At 53.6% G+C, this 15,242-nt stretch overlaps 1 protein-coding gene across 1 annotated transcript in view; it reads right to left on the minus strand.

Annotated features, from left to right (window-relative positions):
- The window catches only part of ZFHX3 (zinc finger homeobox 3), a 125,807-nt gene that overhangs the window by 24,399 nt on the left and 86,166 nt on the right, over positions 1 to 15,242 (minus strand). Inside the window, exon 5 of the mRNA XM_066194348.1 lies at positions 4,674 to 4,781. Coding sequence (XP_066050445.1) covers positions 4,674 to 4,781 — 108 coding nt within the window. The remainder of the gene's footprint in view (positions 1 to 4,673; positions 4,782 to 15,242) is intronic.

Here is a 15,242-nt window from a genome sequence, read left to right on the forward strand (position 1 = left end):
CCCTAAACTGCTGCTCTTCATCTTGGTGGGAAGGAAGTCACCACCCACCTCCTACCCATCAGATTCTTTTAGCTAAAGTATCACTGACAGCCCCTTCATCTAAACTTCCATCTCCCAACCAAGCAACATAATGGAAAAGCCAATTAAATGATTATTAATTCATGCTGCTTTCCGTAAGCCAGAGGTTCTCATCTCCCTGCATTCCGTAAACCAGCTTGCCACTTGCCCTAGAAATTTACAGTGGGGTTTCTGTTATTGCCATTGATTTAAACACCACCAACCTCCAAAAAACTCCTTGCCATGAAGTCCAGCCGCTGGCCTGGCAAAGTTCTCAGCAAGACCAGGGAACCGTGCTTTCACTGCCTGATAGAAAATAGCATTCTGTATTTGGTGGTGCCTCCTTCCTCAAATCAGCTCAATGTGTTCTTGGAGCCATCACTCAGCACCACAAGTCCTTGGACCAGTGGGAGCTGCTACTGTGCTGCTGTGCCACACAGCCCGGTGCCATCAATGCCAAGGTTTCTGCCCCCTGTGCTCTTACAGCACCTGTGTCGTCTCCTGAAATCCAGGGCCAGATTATCCGTTTCATATCTTCTCCAGAAACTGCCATGATGCAGGGATGGCCAGAGCCCACACGGACTGAAGGCCACAGGGCACCCAGCACTGCTGCAGCACTGCCACCTCCTAAGTCACAGCCAGCCAGCATTCCTCCCCAACACTGTCTGTTCAGTTCCCCATTCCCTGAAGGAACTTCTGTTCCCATCACCTGCCGCAGCCACACTATCAGGCCTGTGCTCTACCTGTTGCTCTGCAGCGTTTCTCAGGTCTGTACTTGACAGTAACTCAACTAACAGGTAAATGCCCCACGCTCGGCGCACTCTGTACCCGTCCTCGCTGCTGCTTCACAGCCCCAAAAATGGCCAAATAATCGGTTTTTCTAATGCTGTGTCATACCTTCCCACCTGCAGGGAGTACACACAGCTGAATTACTATTAAATATTCATATCCAGAAGCTCCGGCCAGCACCAGACTTCCCTGCCTTGCTCCATATGAACACGAAACACCCAGCAGATACCTCTGTGAGGTGTCAAGCAGCACCAGGGGCTCCTGGAGGTGGCCTTTGCTCGGCCCCACAGACCTCTCCTGCAGCCCACTTCAGTTCCTGCAGCACTTCCAATGCCACCAGAGCCCAGCATGCCCGGAGCTCAGCTGGCTCAGCATGGAGCCATCCGGCCCAGCCATGTCTCTGGGTTGGAGCTGCCACCCAGCAGCCTTTTGTGCTTCATATATCCTTGGAAAAACACAGTTATGGGCAACCTCCCAGTCCTTCCCTCCCATCCCCTCTCCAGGTTTCCCTGGTGCAGGCGCCAGTGCTGAGTGGCTCCGTCATGCCCCTCGTTCCCTTCCTCCCAGCCTCTCAGGCCCCCAGAACATCCCAGCCATTAAGTGCTCCACAAACGCCAGATATTAAAAAAAAGCAGCAAAAAGCAGCCGGGGGGAGGAGCAGGAATAGATTTCCGTCAGGATGTGCCTGACCTGTTTTTTTCAATTTCAGTAATTAGAAAGGCAGTCGGCCTGTAGGAATTATTCATAAACTGCAGGAGCTGTGCAGTATACATTTATGTTAAACATGTCAAATCCAATTGAAATCATGCCTGCCAGCACCATACTCCATAAACACACTTTTCTGCAACAATTTCCCAGCTCTCAGCAATCCATTAATACTTCCTTTAATAGCAATCTACCACGGATTCGAATCAGGGACGGTCCATTGCACTAATTGCTCTGTTAGGTGAGCATCATGGACTTAAAAAGAAAAAAAAAATCATTAACAAAAATAAAAGCCCTTCAGGCCAGTCCTCCAGAAAGACTTCATTTCAATCTATATTTTACGTAGACTCTGTTTCTTGTTTTTGTGGAAAAACCCCTGATATTCTTCGCGTACCCAACCGACAGTGCATTAAGGAAGCCTCTGGTAGCTGGGTTACTGCTGGTGATGGCTTCTCCATCAGAGACATGAACCAGCAGCACCCCAAAACCCAGAGCCTTGTACTGCCATGAGCAGGGCTTCAGCTGAGTATCCATCGTCTACATCCTGCCTTAAAAATGGAGCTGGGGTCAGCCACGATTCCTTTCCCCCTTGCTGGTTTGCTTGTGGCAAATCTCACATTAGCCATGACGAGATAATGTCTAATACTGAGTCAACAGGCACACAGCATCTCCCTGCTCCAGTGTGGAGGCACTGCCATCTTCCAGAATGCTCCAGAAACCACAGAGATGTCTGTAGAAACCAAGATCCAACGAGTCCTTCAATGGGATGGAGTTTTCCTCATGTGTATTCAATTGAAAATTACCACCTAAAAAAATGCTTCTGCTTCACATTATTGCATTTTAAAATAAATACAAAGAATGAATCAATATATGTATTTTGCAGTTGAGACATTTTGACAAGTTTACAATGAAAACAGAGGTCTTCCCCTTGGTGCTGACACTAACCCCAGCAGAGGTTACACCTGGACTGCACCCACCACAGTGCAGACCCTCACCCCTGGGCTGGGGCAGGGAGATGGGCAAAGGAACTCAGTGTCTTGTCACAGATCTTGCAAACCTTTAAGGAAGTGGAAGAAATAAATCCCCTGTGCGCAGTGAGGAAACCAAAGCACAAAGGGGAGTAAATTGCTGAGGAACATAACGATCAAATTGCAGGTGGAGAGCAGCAAAAAGGTCTGTCCCCCTTCCCTTCCACATGCCCCATCACTGGCTTTCAGCCCATACCTCTCCTGCCCCCATCTCCATCTTCACAGAGTCATCTGGCTCAGAGGCTTCTCTGAAGGTCAGCCGGTCCATCCAAAGCAGGTTAGACCGAGCCTGCCTCATTCCTGACGGCAGCTCCTCTAATCTTCTTGAAAGACCTCTGAGGAACCCTCCCAGAAAACCCACTCCAGTACTTAAGCCACAGGCTCTACAGGAGGACTTTTAGAAATTTGTTCTCTAACATCAACCTTTCTCTCTTCAATTTAAGCCTTTTGTGTCTTGTCTGTATCTTCAACATGGAGAACAAATAATTTCCTTCCTTTCAGAAGCATTTCATGCACAAGACTTATCTTGTCCCCCTCTTTGGTCTTCTTTTGGGTCAAATAAGCCTGTTCATTCCATTTTCTCCTCCCGGCTGATGCTGCTCTGCTCTGGGTTGTTCCTGCTGTTTGGGCTTTCTGAAATTGCTGCCCAGCCTCCCCAGCACCCCAGCTCAGGAATGGAGAGCTTTCCAGTACTAATGAAACACACCAATGGTACAATACTGTCACCTACACTGACATCTGGGCTTCATTTCAGCCTGGCCTGAAAAGTGGCATGGAAAGCCTTCCCAAGGAGACACTGACTCCAAACAGGACCTTCTTCACATGAAGGGAAATTGGGTCGTGTTGACATGATTTGTTCTTGACAAATCTGTGTCGACTGTTCCTCATCTCATTATCTTCCCATCAGCACTTACAAACAGTTGTTTGGTCAATTCCCGGGAAAATCTGGGGCAGAGATGGCAGGTGTACAGTTCCCCAGCCACTCCTTCGGTCAGGGACAAGCCCCGTGTCTGTCCCTCGCTGCACCTCCCTCTCCTCTGCACAGCACAAGGGAGAGCAGCTGGCAGGTTGGATACGCTGCGGGCGCTGTCTCCCAGCACCCAGGTACACTACAGCAGGTCAGGGACAACCTTCAGCAGCACCAAGGGCTCTGCAGCCCATTCCCTGGCAGCGGGGGACGGGCTCTCCCCACGCTGCTGCTGACACTGCCGCGCTGCCCTGCTCAGCGAGGGCAAAGAAGGCTTAAGAATCAGTTTGTGATGGGAAGGAACACACAGAGCAACCTCAGCAAGCGCAGCCCACGCTGAGAGCACCAACTTCAACAGCCCACAAGGCCCAGCTGGCTCCCTTCCCCAGTTAGGACACACTTCCCATTGTCTGAGATTGAGACGGGCTGAGATTACAGCTGTCCAGGTCAACTACCACATTCCATTTCGGGAAGACAGTGTAAGACAAAGTATCTCTGGGGCTCACCCAGAGGCAGTCATGAAGGCAGCAGGAGAAGGCTGCCTGGAAGAAGGGTCTCTGTGCAGACTAAGGCATTGCACTGACCAACGCTGAGCCCGCCCACCAAAGGGGACTTGGAGCCAGAACTGCTGTGTCCTGGGCCAAGAAAAATGAATGCCACCTTCAGCACCTCGGGTTCTGGACCCAGGCTGAAGAGGCCAGCAAGGGCCAGACGAGGGTGGAAGATGGACAGCACCCTCCAGAGTGAGACAATCATAGAATCACCAAATGGAATGCTCAATCCAGCCACGTGCTGGCTGCTGGCAGGAGGGGTCGTCCTCCGCCTCCTCCTCCTCTCCCAGCTGTTGGTCCCCATTGCCCAGATGTGGTCGCAGAGCACCCACGGCCCAGTGCCAGCCTGGGGCTTAGGGTGGGGACGTGTGGCCCACCACAACTCAAACTACCGCGTCTGGCAAGAAGCTACACACCCAAAGCCTTCACAGAGGATGACACTTGTGTCACGCTGACACTGCCACTTTGTGGTCAGCTAAAAAGGGGATCGTGACCATTGTTTTTTCCACCTCCCCTTCCTGGATTTAAAGAAAATGAGGGACCAAACACCACCACTGCTAAATCACAGAATCATACCTGTCCATTTACTCTGGTCCTTGTCCCCTCCACTCTCTTGCTCCTTGGCAGGCTCCTCAGCATCACCAGCTGTTTCATTGGGCCCTTCCACATCTTCACTGGGTTCTTCTGAAACAAGAAAAGCAAAAAGTGTGACACAGACATGGAAGGCAGAACAGAAGAACAGGTAGCTGCCAACGAGTAAGAACAATAGCTAAGGCTGTGCACAAGTGTTGGGTGGCAGGTATCAACATCATCCAGTGTTCCCCCAACACACCTGCTTCTTGGTCAAGACAGAAACTGTAAAGAACTGAGAGCTGAAGACAAAATGAAGAACCTTGCTTACTTCTGCCACCTGGAACTACTGAGGTCCCCTAAGGTGCCATGTACAGTGAAATGGTTGTCTACAAAATAAGCTCCTACCCAGCCACATCAGGGATTACAGAAGCATCAGTGATCAGAGCCTCCAGCACCTTCAGCCTCATCCTTCCTCCTATTCCCATCTCGAGCTCCTCAGACCCAGTGACAGTGCTGTACTGACCCCGGTCTGCCAGAGTCCACTGCAGACACATGACATCCCTCCTGCTCAGACAAGCTCAGAGCAGCCCCAGGGCAGACTCGAGGCACAGGAGAAACCCGCCAGCAGTCCTGTCCTCATCCCGGAAAGGGGAAGAGCCTGCAGACCCGGGCAGCACCATGCAGGTGCGAAAGCACAGAGGAAACACTCGGTGAAGTGCTGAAAGCTCAGAACAAAGCACAGAGCACCACGGCACAGCCCGTAACAACAGCATGGGCACAGAGTGTGTCAGCCTGGTGTGGGGCAGCCCCACTGCAAGGCACCCTGCCAGGCAGGACACCGGGAGGGAGAGCTGTGGCTGCCAGAGCCCCTGCACCAGGGTGTAACAGCCCCATTATCATCTACTCTTATGGGTATTAATGTACAGTCCCTGAAACTGACAGGCGTCACCCCACCACTGGGCTAAAAAGGGCACTTTTAGGCCATTACACCCATTTTTAGGCAGGATAGTTTAGAATTTTAACTCATTATCTGGTCATGGTAAATCCCATGAACCCGGACTATTCTGAGATTTACCTGAGCCACCTAATGGGTTCAAGTACCAACCCCCATCCTCCTCCTAACAAAGACAGGACTAGAAATTCAGATTAAAAATATATATTAGCAGCTTGCAGATACTCAGCAGTACCCTTTGAGGGTATGACAGCCTAAATTGGGAGTGAGAGGGAAGATGGGTGGTAGCGCTGACAAAGGCATCCAACACGTAGAAAGACACATCACTGGTGGAGGGGTGAGCTGGGCAGTCTGCCATGCGAGCCAAGCGCTCAAGTTTGCTGGGAGAAGGGCTGTGAAACCAGCAGCTGGGTTCACATTTCAGAAATTAAAATTCCAATCTTTTTTCCACTCTAGGGAAAAAACACAACAAACCATCCCCACCCCAACTCCAGCGCCCTGGTGCCTTCCAACCACTTCACACAGGGCAAGGGTGTCCCTTCAGCTGGGGCAGCTGCTGTGGATGCAGATTTTAGCTGGTTTTATTAAACACCTTTGGTAATGGGTTTCTATGTTTAATTGAAATCATCATTTTAACCATTCTCTGCTGGCTCAGGTGCTCAGAGGCCCCCCTTGACAGCATGAGGAGACGGCCCCCATTGCCCACTGCCCACCACCCACTGCCCCGGCCCCCCACTGCACAGCCCCAGCCCTGAGCCCCCAGCCTTGAGCCCCCTGTCCCCAGCCCTGAGCCCCTGGACTCAAGCCCCCAGCCCCGAGCCCCCATCCCTGAGCCCCCATCCCTGAGCCCCCAGCCCCGAGCCCCCAGCCCCGAGCCCCCAACCCCGAGCCCCCATCCCCGAGCCCCCAGCCCTGAGCCCCCATCCCCGAGCCCCCATCCCTGAGCCCCCAGCCCTGAGCCCCCAGCCCTGAGCCCCCATCCCCGAGCCCCCATCCCTGAGCCCCCATCCCCGAGCCCCCAGACTCAAGCCCCCATCCCTGAGCCCCCAGCCCCGAGCCCCCAGCCCCGAGCCCCCATCCCCGAGCCCCCATCCCCGAGCCCCCAGCCCCGAGCCCCCATCCCCGAGCCCCCAGCCCCGAGCCCCCCAGCCCTGAGCCCCCAGCCCTGAGCCCCCAGCCCCAAGCCCCAGCCCCGAGCCCCCATCCCCGAGCCCCCAGCCCCGAGCCCCCAGCCCCGAGCCCCCAGCCCCGAGCCCCCATCCCTGAGCCCCCAGCCCCGAGCCCCCAGCCTGGCTGAACAACAAAGGGCGCCGGGCGCAGCGGCACTCCCAGCTGCGACCCGGAGGTGTCAGCATCGGCATGGGAGGAAGAGGAAGGGCGAGCCAGGCTCAGCCGCTGTCTGGGCTCTAACCTGAGCATGTGGAAATAATACGTGTCTTCCAGTGCGCTGTCTGGTTCGAGGGGAATAAAATAGGACATTCATAAGCAGTTACACCATCTGTCTTTATACCATCATCATCATCAACAAGGGAAAAAATAGCTCTTTAAAATGGATGAAAGCCCAGGCTGACAGTAACCGGAAAAATGTGAGCTATGAATACCAATAATGGGAGAAAATGATTAAAAAACAAGGCTACAAACAGCAAGGCCCCAGCACGGCTGGGGCTGCAGCTCCTTGTGTCCATCCACCACCGGCCTGGACCGAGCCCCCACACCTCTGCAATGAGCACTCCAGTTCTGCACCAGAACACTCCCCTCCGAGGACACAAACTGCCCCCGGCTCAACACCCTCTGCCAGGCACAGGGCAGGGAGCAGATCCGGCTGCAGATCCTCCTCCCGCTCCACCCTGAGCTGTCTTTTTTCTCTGAAAAGTTAATTTTTCCAAAGCAGGATGGGAAGGGAGCGGAGTCTAAGACATCTACCCAAGGAGGCTCCGAACCAGCCTGGGTAGGTCCTCGCAGCCTGCCTGCTCAGCTCCTTGCTGCCAGGGCCTCTGGCACAGCGCCCCGGGACGGGGAAGCACTAACCCCATCTGCCTCGTGATCCCCTTCCAGCAGACTCCTCTGGAAGGCTGAGGCTGTTCCGCTCACCAGGCTCAGTCTGGCCTGTGGTGCAGCCACCAGCGCTCCCACTGCGCCCAGGGACAGTGGGGACGGCCACCGCAGCCCTGAGCTGCCTCTGTGTGCTGCAGTGGGCTGTGACCCGCTGAGAACCTGCCTCCAACACTCACACCCATGTCTGACCCAGCTTCCACCAAGCAGCCCTCAGCACTGACAGTAAAAGCAGCAAAGTCCCTGCTCCTGAAAGGTCTGTGCCCACACTCTCTGAAGACAGCCCCGTGGCTGTTGAGCCACAGTGGCAGCTCCATGGGGCAGCGCAGGTCTGGAAAGCAAACACCCGTGCGAAGGCACCCAACCGTCCATCCCCCGCACTCCTCTGGGACATCCCTCTCCGAGAACAAGGCCAGCAGCACATCTGGCAGGGAAAGGTCTGCTCCTCCCCTCAATCCACTGCACACCACAAGGGCCTTCCATTGCCACTGCAAGCCGGCGTCAGGCTGCACACAACCAGAGCCCAGCACCGTCCTCATGAAATGGCCCACAGGCCCCAGCACCGGCAGAGTGTGCAGACCACCCCACGACCAGCCCCAGAGACTGAATGAGCAGTGGTCAGCAAGATGTAGGGAACTTACCTCCAAACCACCATGACCTTTTCACTACCACCTGACCCCTCCCCAAAGCTGCACATGCTGTTTGGACTTCAGAGCTGCACGAAGTGTCCCTGGGAAACCCAAACACCACACACCGTGCAATGCTTCCCATGCCAGAGCTCCATCCCTGAGTCCACGGTGCTTTATTAATAACTTTTAAAAGGAATTTTCCAACTGCCGGCGCTCAGGTCAACACTGAGAGCAAGGAACTGCAGCCCCTGGAGCCAAAGGAGCTGCTCTTCTATCCCAAATCACCTGCCCCACACAAAATCCTAGGCAAAGTCTTTGCTTCCTTCATGAATAAATCATTTTAGAGAGCAGTATTTCCTTTTAATTTAAAATTAAACCATTCACTAAGCGGGGGGCAGGGGGGGGCTGGGGAGGGGAGGGGGAAGAGCAGGAGAAGAGTCTGGAAAATCACAAGTATCTGACTTCTGTAGAGGTCAGGGAACCTCTGACTCAGTCACACACCAAAATGTACCCAAACTGCCACGTGCAATTGCACAGGATCACACCACCGAGGTCTGTCCCTTCCCAGAGCCTGGAAGTTTGAGAGCTGGAAAAGTCGGCAAATGCTGATGAGATCCAGACCAGCTTGAACAATCCAAGACCTCTCACCTCTTCTTCTCCCAGGCAGGTTTTCCTTAACAAACCCAGATCTCTTATCTGAAGGGATAAAGGGCATTTCTGGGGTGGCGGAAATGTAGGCATGGGAAAGAGCGTGCGCTGCCTCTCCACCCTCCGGCAGGCTTGAGAGCTGAGAAACATTAGCTGTCATGAACCACAATCAAATCAGGTTTGAAATATTTAGCAGTGGCTTGGAAAATGTGGCGGTGCAGCTCTGACAGGCGAGATGTGCAGACACCCATTTTCCATTATAATGGAAATATCAAGCCTGTTCTGAATATGTATAACCTAGAAAAATGTATTGATTTTTCATTCGGCATTAAAAAAATGAAATACCCTGCAGCTGTCAAAAGCCTTTTGTTAAAAGCTCATCTTTCCTGGAATGAGGTTTACCAGAAACAAGTTTTAATTGTACACAGGGTCTCTCCTTCGGAACAAAAAGGATCTCTGACGCTCCCTTTTGCAGGATAAGTAGCCAAAAAAGCCGACAGAAAGCCAGGCCCGAGCCCTGGCTGCCGCTGCAGGCGGCGGCTGTCGGGGAGGCGAGGGCTGGCTGTGCACAGCCGAGGGGCTGCCCACTGCCAGGTACACCACCCTCCTGAGCCACACTGCAGCTGCTTTCAGCTGGTGCAAACCTGAGTCCCCCCGGGGAGACAGACCGGGGCTCACACGGAGGAGGAGGGACGTCCGCAGCGGGTCGATGCCCTCCTACATCCTGGAGGCCAGGGATGAGCTCAGCTGCCCCCGAGCTGTGCCAGGGTCACCGCGCAGGGCCCGGTGCAGCTGGCTCAGAAGGGTCACCGAGAGGCACGGGGAGGGCAGTCCCACCTCACACCGTGCCCGTGGGCCCAGTGCACTCTGCTTGGTAAGAGAGCAGAGATAGAGCCCAGATGGGGGTCTGACCTCAGCTCCACTCCGGATGCATGTATGGGCTGCAACGCCATCTGTGCCAGCTCCTAACGGGGTTACTCTACATCAGCTTGTTCATTCCTGCTGTTTTCCTGAAAGGAAAAGCACGACTCCAAGCAGTGCAAAGGCAGCACTAAGCAAGGTTATGAGAGGAATGCCATGGAACTCCAGCCTGGGATGCAAAGCTGGTGGATGAGTCCCACCTGACAAAGGGCTGCAGGAAAACAATATGATACTACATGTACCTTGGTTTAATGACACATTTCCTAGACAGCTCCACTCCAGAGCACGGCCAGAGCATCTCTGCTGCTTTCACTGACAAACAGAAACTGCTGACTATAGTGTGCTCAGCTGACACAGACATCAGAGAGTCACAGAATTGTTTTGGCTTGGGAGGGACCTGCAAGACCACCTTGTTCCAAACCCCTGACATAAGCAGGCTCATCTTCCACTAGACCAGGTTGCTTCAAGCCCCATCAAACCTGGCCTTGAACACACTCTGGGATGGAGCATGCACAACCAAGAACCCCTTCCCTGGGAGAGCATCACCATTCTCCCACTCCCTGGGAACAAGGCTGTCCATGTTTTTTTGCAAACTGGGCTCTATTTTAAGCCAGTGAAACCCAACAGGGACTTACTCCCTTTAATTTCAGTAGGACTAGAAAGGTTGCTGTTATTTTCACACATGAAACATAAAAAAAAGGCAAATTCCTTGAGCATGTTTGTAGTGGAGCGTGATGTGATTGTGTTGTCATTTATGGGAAATAATCGCAAGCCCATCTCTCCCTTTCCCCCCATTTTCCAGTCCAAATAACCATGAAAAATTACACTTCAATGTCAGGAGGACAACAAAGGAGGGGCTTTCTCCTGCGGCTTGACGGCTTTTCAGCCTTCCTTTTCTTGGACAAAAACTACCTTCAATTCTGTTTCATTTTAAATGTGATCTAACAAATGCATCTTGACAAGTTCCTTTCTCTTTTTCTTTTAAACAGTATTTTGCACAGTTTAACCTAGCTCCAAACTGGAATCAGCTGGAAAGGAGATGCATGCAAAAACACAAACACAGATCAAACAGCAAAACAAAAGAGCCCATCTCCAGCTCCAGGTCTGCAGGGAGAGGACAGAGCAGTCTCCACACAGAGACCTGCAGGACAAAGGTCCAAAGACAAAGGGGACCCGTGGGAGGAAGAGGATGGAGGAGCTGGATGCAGAGGTGACCAAGGCAGGAGCACAGGAAAGGTGCCCGGGGGACGGGTGCCCAGCCCCACTTTGTGAGGGAAGGCAACCCTGGCCTTCCGCTGAAGACACATGGTGGAACTACTCCAGCAGACAACGGCAGGTTTTGTAGAACCACGGAACCATTTGGGTTGGAAAGGCCCTCGAGGATCACTGAGCGCCACTGTCTCCCCAGCACTGTCAAGGGTTCCACTGACCCACGTCCCCATGTACCACATCCACGTGGGTTTTAAATCCTGCCAGAGGGAGGGATGGCGACTCCAGCACTGCCCCGAGTAGCCTGTGCCAGGGCTGGACAGCCCTTTCCAAGAAGGAATTTTGCCAATACACAGCATAAACCTCCCCTGGCACAAGTTGAGGCTGTTTGCCCTTATCTTGCCACTTGTTCCTTGGGAGAAGAGCCCTGCAGGCCCTCAGCAGACTGTGCCAGTAGAGCAAGAGATGCTTTGTGCTCACTGGGAATATATGCTCACTTCAGAAAAACCGTGGAGATCCACAAACAAAACCAGTGCCAATGCCAAGCTGAAGTTAATAGCCAACTTTAGCAACTTCACAGCAAGGTACATCTTGAGAACACTGTAACTATAACAAAAATGAGCTATAATTAATTCATGCTTAGCCTTAGGGGCTGAATATGCGCAGGAGAGCTCCCAACAACCTTAACCCATCATTCTCACAAACCACACTTAAACGAAACACTAAAATGTCCTCTTTCTGTTTATTTATTTATTTATTTATTTTTAAATACACAACTCCTACTCAGTTCTCCCTCTCCATGGTATTGCTCCAAGGAAAAGTTAATTAATGTCTTGCTGACCCTCTTTCTCCCCCTCCCCAACTGTTTCGAGTTCTTTCAAGCTCAGCTAAAAACTTGGGAAAGCCATAATTGCAGTGCCCTGGTTTACAGACAATTAAAATATCCCAGCAGTCCGTCGCACCGCAAGTTCCCAACACGGACATGGGGCAGTGGAAGGGAGCGGTGGGGCTGACCCAGGACAGGGGAGCAGGGGACTTCAGAGCAGGGGCTGAGCATGCCCAGGAGCCCTGAGAAGGACAGGGCAAATGCACCCTTGTATCACTACAGGGGCAATACCCGTGCAGGTTCACCGGGCAGAAAAATTGGCCTGGTAGAGCTGCAGCACCGAAGTTTTGGGTGTGAATGGTCATGGTCCCACTTCACTGCAGAAGAAGGGAGGCCATGGCAGCCAGGCAGAAGAGAGAACCCCACTTCGAAGTGCTGTCAGTCGACAGCCCACAGACCTTCACTCCCACACCATGACCCCTCTGCCAGCACCCTCAGAGCTCCCCCACACCGAACACCACCTGGGCTGGTGCAGAACAGCGAGCAGGTAACACAGGTGAGCTCTTGCATGCACCACAAACACCTGCTGAGGAGAACAGGGAGGGGAGACACCCCACAGCTCCGCAGCCATGGAGCTGTCCTTGAGGGCACACCTGAGGGGTCCCACCTCACCCTGCAGGGCAGGGACGGCCACAGCCCGGCCTGGGTTGTTCCTCCCTGGGTTTGGGTTAGTGGCACTGGCAAAACGTCACTAATTGCTTTTCCCCTCGTACTAACGAGCTTTCAGCAGCAGTGACTTCAGCTTCCTGGAGCCAACAGCCCCTTTTTCTCCACTCTCTTGGCTTCGGGTAATTGAAAGCGACTGCAATTTCAGCACTGGCTCTCCAGCACTCAGCTGCACCGGGAGGTCAGGGAATGTCAAGTGAAGCCTTTCCACTCACCTCCCCACCGCCGCACGCACTCACGGAGGCAGCCCGTCCACGGCCCGGGAACAGGCAAAATTACAGGGGCTGTGAGCAGCCAGGGGAACCCAGCCCAGCCCCACTGCAGCAGGGACAGGGCTGCCCACTGCGGCCCTGCACCACAACGAGCTGCAGAGCCCTGCTGACCCCGGACTTTTTATTTTTCCTTTTAATTTAAACCAGCAGATGGGTTTCTTTTCAAGGAAATTATACCTTCATTCTTATTTTTTTTGCAGCATCACAAAAGCCTTTCCCCTGTGACGCCCGTGTCTCCTGACACACACCAGGGAAGGATCTTCCACTTGTCATCAGATCTCAGGCAACAACCGCGAACGGCTGCTCCAGCTGCCAAGTGAAACACGGAGGACCAAGGAAAAGGGAAGAGCAGAGAGCGGCTCGCAGCGAGACACGTGAGGGTACCGATGGCTCTCAAGCTGCCAGCCTGTGGCCAAGCAGGGAGGTAGCACCAGGTGGGCCACGCCAGCAGACTGGGCGGACAGAACCTTTCAGCCTGGCTCCTTCCCACTAACAAGGGCACATCAGGCGCTCTGGGGACTGGATCCACTCCTGGAACCTGGAGCAGGGCGCACGCACAGGTGGTGACTCCAGCAGAGGCCTGTGATAAGAATTTATTTCTCTCAATTAGAGGCGCTTGTCCCCAGCCTCAGTTCATCAGCACAGCCCAGGCAAGTCAATGAAAGCCCTGTAACACGCTAATCAGATGCACAGCGACTTCCTGGAGCTGCCGCCTGCTCCTAAAATAAGTGGCAACTTTGGGATGCGGGTTTCCAGCCCTGCCCTCTCTCTGCTCCCTGTGCTCTGTCTCTGGCCAGGCCAGAGGTGGTTCCCCCGCTGGGGCTGAGGTGCTGCCTTGTGCTGCACACGTGTGTGGAGGGGCAGGTAACACACTGCCTGCCCATATCCTTTATGCCCACAGGAATCCCCCTGTGCCAGAAGCTTCCGAGGATGAGTTATAAATTTTCAGGTTAAGTTTTTGGAGTTTTACTTGAGTTTGATACAAAATATTCGTTCCCTTCAGCCCAAAACCATTCTGAAATGATGGTGAATGTCCTGAGCAGACAGAGAAGGGTCTAAACACAGCCCTCACAGAACAAACGAAAGATGAAAATGCCAGGGAAAAATCACTGCCGAGTTCCCTTCTAGTCTCCTCAGAAAAACAGCGCCTCTGCTTTTGGAAACCTCTCTTGAAAATGTCAGGCTGCACGGGGCGGGTGTGGAGGGAGGGCTGTGCGCCCAGGACAGGGGGATGTGCCCTGCTCTCTGGGATGCCTCTGGGCTGTGGCCATTAGGTTTAAAATAAGCACACAAACAGCCCATCCCCTCCTTCCCCAGCCGAAGGGAGCCACAGGAAAAGGCTGTGGGCTCCAGGCTGTGCCCCCAGTCTGGCACAAACCATCCCTGCCCCAGCACCTCCACAGCCTGCACCAAACTCCGCCAGCATGAACCTCCGAGGCACGGGGACACTCTCCCTGCAGCCTGCTCGAGAGAGCATCGATTCAACACACACTTGGTGCCTTCAAAGTTGTTTATGATCAATATGCAAATTGCCCATGGCATCGATCCGGTATTAATTTTCAATTAGGGAATCCACAAGGGGTCTCCCAGGGTCAATATCCAACAATCCAAGGTAACTCCACAGTGGAGCCTGTGGGACTGATGCTGCCCAGGGCCTGGGGCTGCTCCTGCACCTCCGGTCCTGATCCCTACGGACGGTCCTGATGCCACAGTGGTGCTGGCACTTGGGGCAAGCCCCTGGCAAGTGGATTTAGGCAGCAGCCATCAACCTACACGCTGTGTTACCTGGTTAATATTGTTACTGGTACTGGTGGTGTGGGAAAGCTCAGTGCAGGGCTGTGCACAGCAGCAGCTGCGCTCGGTGGCGGGTCGAGGGGTTCCAGCAGCTTCCCAGGGACAGAGCGAGAACCCAAACGCTGCCTTACACCATGGAACACAAGTTACAGAAACTTGTGCATCTCCAAAAACATATAAGAAGTGGGAAAGGTGCCCGTGTGCTACACGAAGGTTCCAAAAAGTGAAAGAACTAGTTGAAAGTGCCTTGAAAATCTAAAGCAGCATGCCCCTTCCCAGCAACGTGACCTGTCCCACCAGCCACCCTCCCAGCTCCCTCGCTTTGGGAAGCCCAGAGTGAGCCAGCTGCTGCTCCAAGCTGTGCAGTCTCAGTGGAGAGGGGATGTCCCCTCCACACTGGGAAGGTGATGTTCCCTCCCCACCAGAGAGGTGACGATTCCACCTTCGCCCAGGGTGGGTGATGCCCCCTGTGCACCAGCCGGCCTGTGCCCCACCCACGGCTCCACCACTCACTGTGCTAACCAGCACATTAGCTACCCAGGC

This window comes from Chamaea fasciata, unplaced genomic scaffold, assembly GCF_029207755.1.
Source record: "Chamaea fasciata isolate MVZ Bird 193981 ecotype frontalis unplaced genomic scaffold, bChaFas1.0.hap1 SCAF_12, whole genome shotgun sequence".
Lineage (NCBI taxonomy): Eukaryota > Metazoa > Chordata > Aves > Passeriformes > Sylviidae > Chamaea > Chamaea fasciata.